The 8,983-nt window shown below is 33.8% G+C and overlaps 1 protein-coding gene across 1 annotated transcript; it reads left to right on the top strand.

Moving 5' to 3' along the window:
• Nucleotides 1-5,805: 5,805 nt before the first annotated feature.
• On the top strand, nucleotides 5,806-7,680 carry LOTGIDRAFT_211760 (hypothetical protein; the record flags this gene model as incomplete). Its single annotated transcript, XM_009046213.1, has 5 exons — nucleotides 5,806-5,872; nucleotides 5,982-6,059; nucleotides 6,326-6,408; nucleotides 6,807-6,980; nucleotides 7,431-7,680. 5 exons carry the CDS (start codon nucleotides 5,806-5,808, stop codon nucleotides 7,626-7,628), a joined length of 600 nt encoding a protein of 199 aa, XP_009044461.1. The 3' UTR covers nucleotides 7,629-7,680.
• Between the last annotated feature and the right edge of the window lie 1,303 nt (nucleotides 7,681-8,983).

The raw sequence follows: 8,983 nt of genomic DNA, 5'->3' as shown, positions 1-8,983 counted from the left end.
GAATCTAAGTCTGTAATGTTGAGCAGACGGACATTGTCTAAGGAAATTACCTGATAATATCGTCTTTAGCACTGATAGTCTGCTCTAGTCGGGTGACATCTTTACTATACTGGTTTGTATCTTCCTGAGCCACTCGTAATAAATCATCTTTACTCTGGATATCAGAGACTAGCTGACTATTTTCACCTTCCAGTCTCTTGAAAAGAAAATGAAATGAATGGAGTTTTACATCCTACTTTGAAAGCACCCAATCTAATTCTAACTACATTACAATTTTGTTCCTTTTTTTTATTATATTTTTGTCTACATTATAATCTAACATTATTCTCCCACAGTCCTGCTCTAATAACTTAATTTCTAACCAATCAAAGGAAGTCTTGTAGGATCTGTTTCTTAAGAATGATGAATTGTGGGTTAGTGAAACTAAAAGTAGAGGCAATATGACAGATGGTTTGGGTTTCTCAATTTGGGGGGTGGGTGTTCCCCTATAGAGTCAATCCGGCCCCAATTAACACCGCTAGTCTCACCATAACTGAGAAAACACTCACCCTAATGACAGTATTTGATTTACGTAAATCTTCTAATAATTTTTCGTTATCACACATTGCACGTTTATGAGAGTTCAGAGCCTCATTCAGAGCACTTTTTAATTTATCTATCTTCTCTTTCTGAAATTGAAGAGCAAAACAAAATGGCTTCTATTAGAATGACTTTCAGCTGGCCCTTTTCATGTAATATAACGCAACACAAATTTAGGTTCTTGAGGATCCTTTCTACCGAGTGAACCTTGCAAACTTCCATGTTTTACAATAACAACTTCGGCTTATGAAGATCTTGTCTACAAGCTGGATTCCTAGGATGATAAGTGAGCCCCACAAAAATAATATACCCTACCTGTACAGTTATAACTGTTTTATATCTATGTATCTGGCTTTCTAACTGAGCTATTCTACCCTTTAAATTCAACTCTGTATTATCCTGCATCTGTCGTCTTCTATCTAATTGAGACTGGTATGTTTCTGATTGTTGCTGTAAAGAATTGAAAAAAAATGTACCCATATAGAGTCGAATTTACCTCAATAAGTGTCAAATTTACCCTCTTCAGAGCCTTATATACCCTAGTAGGGCTAATATCTACCCTACAAAGAGTCAAATATGAACAAATTTGGGTCAAATGTACCCAAAAAAGAGTCAGATTTACCCTAAAAAATCAAATCTACCATAAAGTTAAACGTGCAAATTTTCAAAGAGTCAAAACTATTCATCTGAAAGAGTCAAATGTACAAATCTGAAGAGTCAAATGTACAAATCTGAAGAGTCAAATATAACTGAAACAAATCTGACGAGTCAAATATAACTGAAACAAATGTACAAATCTGACGAGTCAAATATAACTGAAACAAATGTACAAATCTGACGAGTCAAATATAACTGAAACAAATCTACAAATCCAATTAACCAAATCTAAAGAAATCTTACTTGTATAAAATCACATTTCTCCACCAAGCCACGATTCTGTACCTCCAATGTTTCTATCTGTTTTATTAAATTACGTTTTTCTAACTCCATATCTTTATAACGATGATGCAACTCCTAAACATAAAACAATTTAGAAATAAAATGGAGTTTTACATCCTACTTTTCTGCAATTAATTGAGCTAATGAAAAACAGATAAATTCCTCAAATTGTTTAAGTAGATTTTAGTTTTCCATTCCATTTGCATGACTTGCATCAATGGCTGCAAATTGCAGTTGTTGATGTTTTGATTCCATTTGTTTGCTGAAGTGAACTTGCTGTCCATAAAACCATGTGTGTTAACCCATAGAAAAAATATGAAACAAAATAACCAGACCTGCATTCTAATCAGTTAGCACATATTGGGGTAGATTAGTGGAAAAAGCATAAATTTCAATCAGATGGCTAATGTTGTAACCCATGAAAAATAAATGAAACAAGAAATCAAGATCTGTATTTTTTTATTCAAACCTCATAAATGCCTCTAATTTTATCCCCTTAAAAAGTCATACCTCATTTTTGTCCACCAAAGATTTAATTTGTAAGGAATGTTCGGAAGTGTCAGATGAACGTTGGTCTGTTTTCTGTTTATCAATCTGTTTTGTTTGTTTGTTATAACGTCTGTATAACTTTTCATATTCTCGCTTCATTTTCTGGACCTAGAAATAACCAAATTTATAACCTGGGGCCTCATTCATGAAAACTTTCAGAGTCTCAGTTTATTGTCCCATCTGAGCGACCAAATCGGATGTTTTTTCTTTGTAAGCCTCTCCAATCCGGCAAAATATCCATGGACATTATGAAAAGAGTCATTTTTATGGCAGTACATTCAAGCTCATATAATTCCAGACTGAATTAATAACGAAAAATAAATTTGTCCATGACAAAAGATAAAGCCTACTGACCTCTGACCTAAGGGCAGCTAACTGTTCCTCATACTCCGTGACGATTTCTTTCTGTGTTTTATTACCTCCCTCTAATTGACTTCGTAACTCTTCAACCTGAAAATGAATAATTAAGTAAGTTGAGTTTAACATACTAGTTTTCTGCTCTTAATTGGCATAATGAAGATGGGCATTAACATACCCCTTATAGATTTTGAACTATCGACAGATTTTAAAGTTCAAAGTCTCTGTAAATTGGCTCATACTGAAAGTAAAATATTATTATAAAGTTATACAGATGATCTACTGTATTTCAGCAGGTTGAGTTCAAATATCAAAATATGAAAGTAAATATATGGATAGGTACCTTTAAATTGAGATATTTAAACATGACAGGACAACTGTATTTATCACTGGAATCCATTTCATGAAATTTTTCCTAATTCCTATTTATGTTTGATACAATAGTTATATTTGACAATTCAACATTTTTATCCAATATTCACAACAAAACTCAAAGAATTGTCAACTAAATCAAATCAAATCAAAGAATATTTCTTTATTAAATCTTAGATTAAAAAAACCTTCTTGACAAAATCTACTCAAAAAAAGCTCAAATATTCCAAACTCCATTTCAACCATTAAAATACAATAGTTCCAAAATCAATCGATAAATATTCTAAATTCAGTTTAACAATGTCAGAACGACATTTCTACAATCAAAACGTGATGACAATTCCATCATTCCATGAAAATATTTCACAAAAAAATTGAAGTTCTAAGAATCACTGCCTAATGGAATCTGATAAAACTTCACAAAATCTTATCAAAAAGAGTAAAATATGTGAAACTCCATTTCTACAATCAAAATTCTATTTTTCCAAAACCACTGCATGAGAATATTCCAGAAATATTCCTGTCAAGAGCTATGAATCACTGCGTAATGTAATGTAATAGAACAAGAACTATGATTCAATGGTTAATAATTTATAACCAGTGAGAAACTATACATAGTCTATTTTTATTACAACTTAATCAATATTATTGATTTTTTACTGAATCATTATTAAAGTTAGAGTTTCACTATTTCTACCGTGTTTTATTATGGCAGGTAAACTTTGTTATAGGGCTCGATCAATATTATTGATTTTCAATGCATCATTAGCAAGTTTGAGTGGCTCTTCAGCATATTCGAAACTATGAGTTATGACACATTTCTGCCATGTTTCACTATGGCAAGTAAACTTCATAAGAGCTTGATCATTTTCAGTTAGAAGTTCACTATTAAAATTGTTGTTGTGACGGGGTATTCTAGCAAGGCAGACCATGCTCATGCTCTTACAACACCTGACACCAATCTAGGGCTGGGTTTCTCAACTCTAAATTCCACTTATAATAAACTTTGCATAATTAAGATGTAAATATCAAGGGGCTATCAGAACACATGATATCACTTTTCAATTTGAAGAACTTCTCTATAAAGTTGGTCAACCCTAACTCAATGAAAATTAAAATATAGAGCTAACGAAATCAATACAGAATCTAATCTAAGTTAATTATCTAATTATTGATTTTTACCCAGCAATAGAGAATATTATTGATTTGTTAATGCTGTAAAAAAATCTCTTATTTTCAACAACAAACAAGATATTAAGAAAGAAAATTTTCAGTCTTGAGATAACACATTAAAAAATTAGGAAGGAAGAGTTTCAGTAAGTTTGGGGAATGATCTAAACTCTCCCACAATTCAGTTTTAGACAAGCTTACTTCCCTATTTTATGTAATGTTGAATAGAAATGTGATGCCAGGCAGTGTGTGCTTTCTCTCCAAGACACCTGATACCACTTTTCATTATGAAATAATGAATGTTAGACAGGATCATGTCCTTGAGTATTGACCCATGTAAAATAAAGGTTTATTATTAGTATATTACTCACTTATGGTTGATATACTCCCTTATATGAAAAGTTCAATAGATGCTACTAATATATTGCCAATATGTGGCTTTGGGTTTCGATTTTCATTTTGCTCAAATCATTAGTATTTTGGGCATGGCTTAATTAAAGTTAAAAACATCCTTAAATGTAATAAACTTACCTCTTTGCCTTTTTGTTCAGCTGTGGCTTTCTGTAAACGATATTCTTTATCTTTTAAGTCTAGCTTGGATTGAAGCATTTCTAATTGGCGCTGCCATTCCTGTTTTTTAGTGTTGACCATTATATCCAACTGTTTCATTAATTCCTGCAACTCATCCTGGCAAGATGAAGTCAGTGAGGATCTTGGCAATCTGAAATTTTATTGAAAAAATCATGAAATAAACATCCTACTTTTTTGCTGTAAATTGGGTAGAGAAACACAATGAAGTGTGCAATGATGGAAAATATGCAAAGACAATAGCAATTTTCTTTACTGACATATAATAGGCAAAAATTTGTTAAAATTATGAACAGAAGTTTAGTAGAAACTTACTTGTTGCTTTTTTGAAGTTCAATCCACAAGCCTGAAAGCTTCTCCATCTTTCTTTGGATCAGAGTTAAACTGAACTATACTGGTAACGGATCCTATCAACAGAAAAGACATATTGTTAGTTTCCATCAACAGGGAGTTGAATTTAATAAAACAATTTGATTACATATGCAATTTATCTCTGAATGTCTTTGGTCCTTAAGATATATAAGCTTAAGGTTTGATAATATCATATTTGACACTCTAAGCGTGCCGATATCCAATCTGCATATCATGTCCGAGCCCGAGGATAGGGTAGTGACCAGATTTGTCTGGCTAGAAAAGTATGTAATTGGACAGTAACTAGATCTTCCCCTGAGCCAGTAGACACTGATAAAAAGAAAGGGTTTGTCTTTGACTCCTTTACTTGAGTTAGACTGTTGCTGTTCATCAGTGACCATTATGATAGATGTACAGAATTTGCCAGCTTACAAACATATCTAGGAACATTTTGCATGTATTCAGATCAATAAAACAGATAATGAGATAGGATACTGTCATGCCTCATAAAACAAGTTTGTGCAAGTTGATAAAATTTTCAAAAATTTATCACAGAAATTGATAGAGCAAAACGATCTAAATGTCTGCTCAAGACAGCAATTTTTTCGTATTGGTTTCTGCTGAACACAATCTTAGAATTGCATCTTTTTGAAATGACGAATAAATAAGGGCAAACGTAAGAAACTTGCAGAGAAAATTAGGAATAAATTTGAAATTCTTACTTGAAATTTGTCTCCATTGTAAACATACCACAAACAGGTCGACTTCCGATACATTGTCGTAAAATTCAAAGGGGAATAATTAAATCAATTTCCGGTTCTAAAAGTAAACAAGTGGGCGTGTCCCATTGACTGTTTTATTTTTTACTTCTTGTGTATTTCTTTGCAATAAATATCGAAAATGCTGCTCGTTTTGGAAGATGAGCACAAAAAACACTTGTCCTTTCTGCCCTCGGTAGACATAGCAGGTAACTTTAGCCATTTTATTTAAAAAGATTTGAGTTAGCTTTGTTTTTCTCTCCAAACAAAATTAAAATCATGTCAATGTAATGATTGATTTTTTTCTCCACATTTCAGTTGTGAAAGAGTTTTGTAGAATCAGTATGGAATTCATCAGAAAAGGAACGAACCCTAAAGTCTACACTTCTGCTGCACGTAAGTCTGCATTCATACTTCAACTTCTAGTCTGTTTCTACTAGGCTTTGTTTTGGTTTTTTGAAACCTAAAAATGTGCCTTTTGTAGTCAAAATATTTCTGCCTGTAACCTTCAGCATGTGGACATTTCGTCAACTTAACCCATTCAGCTAAAGAACCTGAACTTTTGGACTCTGTTCAGCCTTGTACGAAGCTAACCTTGCTAGCAACAACTACCACAGTAGGCCTATTCAGGGTTGTTCTTATTAATGCATTTTTTTTCCCAGAGAAATTAGGGGTCGAGGCTAATTCAGTTCAAAATGGCGTGGAAGGTTTGATGTATTTATTAACAGAGGCTTCAAAATTATTGGTATGGTTTTTACTATAAAATGACATTCAAGATGCAGTATGCTAGTTCATTCTGAAGCTGCTATCATGAAGGTCTAGAGTTCAATCCAAGAATAGGTCAACATGATACTTTGGAATGTTTCAGCTTAGTTTCCCCCTGTCAGCTATGCAGGTCTGAGGAGCTGACAAGGAATAAATAAACCTAGACAACAGTTGGAAATCAAAAAGAGTTGACATAATTTTCTTCATTGCATACTGCATGATATTGCCTGTCTTCATTAGCCCAAACAGGTGCAGAAAAGCGTAATATAAAAGTCAAATTCATTCATCCAGTCATTCATTCATTCCAGCTAAATGAGATAGACTGCCAAGACAGTATTAGTTCATTCATTCTTTTATTCATTCATTCATTCATTCCAGCTAAGTGAAATAGATTATCAAGATAGTATTATGGTGCTAGGTTTCAGTGAAGAATTACGAAGCATGTTATTAGAGTTATATATAGAACATAGTGGTGAAATAAGAACTATTTTATCAGAATTATCAATGGATTTGCCACATTACCACAATCTAGAGTGGCGATTCGACGTTCAGGTCAGTTGGCCATTTTTATTTCAAAAATGCTTGGGGCATGGAAGGATCAAAGGCTTCTGATGAAGTGACCAAAAAAAGATGGTGTTTGGAGGTTGGACACTTTTCAAAAACACACATTTAGATGGTAGACAAGATCCTCTAAAACTGTAAATTCCTGTTTGGCATATTTGACCAAGCTGTGAATGGGTATGGATAATCCAGCAAAGATCAATTCTAAAAGGTTAAGCCAAGGACCAGCTGTTAGAATAAGTTGTTATCCTTGAAACAAAAAAAAAAGATTTTTGCCTTTTTTTTTTCTGATCAGATGAAATTTCTCAGTATGTTTTGTTCATGTCTTTTTAAATGGATCCAATAAGATGCTTTGAATTGCCATTTGAACTGAGATCACCAGCAGCACCTTCAGTTGTTATGTAGCCTCGCTAATATTTAAATTCACATTTTATCTTTCAGTTGGCCAGCAGATCTTTGAGAAGGCAGATAACTCCACAAGTACTGTTTAAACTACATACAGAAACCTACGGGGAGAGAAAAACCCAAGTTTTACAGACTGACCCTGTTAATTTAGTCCATTTAACGAAAGTTTTAGACGAAGCACTCCAAGAAATGAAGTCACCGTATTGTCGTAGAATAGTCAGAAATATCAAATGATGATTTTTATTTATTTTGTTGTATATTTTTGTAATAAATTGTTGCTTTATAACTTGTTTTAGTCTGGGACATTTCTACGTACTTGCAAAAATGATTGCACCATGTCAATTCTATTTTTCAAAAAACATTTGGAGGAGAATCCTCTCCAGGGAAGGGTTACACCCAATGCACTCCACATTTGGAATCTCAACCTGGACAGTTGTCTCCCCATTACGTCAGCCTCACCCCTGTGCTCCCTACTTGTACCTCCACTTCCAGACGGCTATAAGCGCATTATATTCGGAAATATACGGTATGTTCGCCACTGACAAAGTTAGACTTAAGACTGTGTATGTATAAGACTCTGTGACAATTGGAAATTCAACAAAAAGTAGGCTACTGTCAATGTACAGTCCAGGGTGACCGTACCTTTCTTCATGAGCTTTAACATCAGCTCACTTAAACCCTATCTCGCTTTACCTTCCTTCAAGATACCCTCAATTCACTCACTGCTAGCGTTTTCGGACACGATGGTTTTGATCAATGGTGGCTCATTGCTATCGTGTCATAATCTGCTAGCTAGTTAGTTATGATATTTCGTATAACTCATATTTTGACTTATTTCTCGAGTGTAACCTTATCTTAAAGTTTAAGCTTGTCTTAAATACCACGGAGGATTGACATACATAGAGATTTTCACATTCTGTTAGAGACACCATATCTTAAATCCCGTGGGGGGCACGATATTACTTTGGGAAGGGGGGGGGGGGGTGTCTGTTTCGACACAAAAAAACAGTCTTATAATTTTTTCATTTATTCCGTTAAGAAAGATATCAGTGTTTCACCCGAAAATTATCGAACCACAGTATGAAAACATACCTATTATAGTCTAGTTTATCCTACTACCAGGATCTTTGGAAGAAATGATAGAATGTTTGAGCTAGGGAAAGGGGAAGGGCTGGTAATATGTTTTAAAAATGTCCACACCAAACAGAGTATATTGCCATTTTTTGTCCAATATTTAACATTAAAATGCACGTAAACATGCAGATTTGGTTGACATTTGTAAGTTAAAAGTTTAAAAGCCTTGAGGGTATGTCGGTCACATTTGGTTTTAGTTAGTTCTGGCTGGCGAGTTGTTAGCAGATCTAAGGGACGATTGTTTTGTTTTTTTTTTGTGAAAATTTCCGTATTGTGTTCTTGGAATGAATTGGAACTACTTGTCTTGCTACTGCTTATAAGAGCACCTTGATCTTTTGAGAGACCCTGTGCTGAAAAGTTGGACGTAAAACTTTCGTTTCATTCGGAGATACCCGTCTTATATCAGTGGTGTGATTTTGGGTTAAGTGACGCATTCCAGGATAATATTGTTCATT

This window comes from Lottia gigantea (genome assembly GCF_000327385.1).
Source record: "Lottia gigantea unplaced genomic scaffold LOTGIsca_10, whole genome shotgun sequence".
NCBI classification, from domain to species: Eukaryota; Metazoa; Mollusca; class Gastropoda; family Lottiidae; genus Lottia; species Lottia gigantea.
The sequence above is the reverse complement of the archived record's forward strand: the minus strand, read 5'-3'. Positions and strand labels throughout refer to the sequence as shown.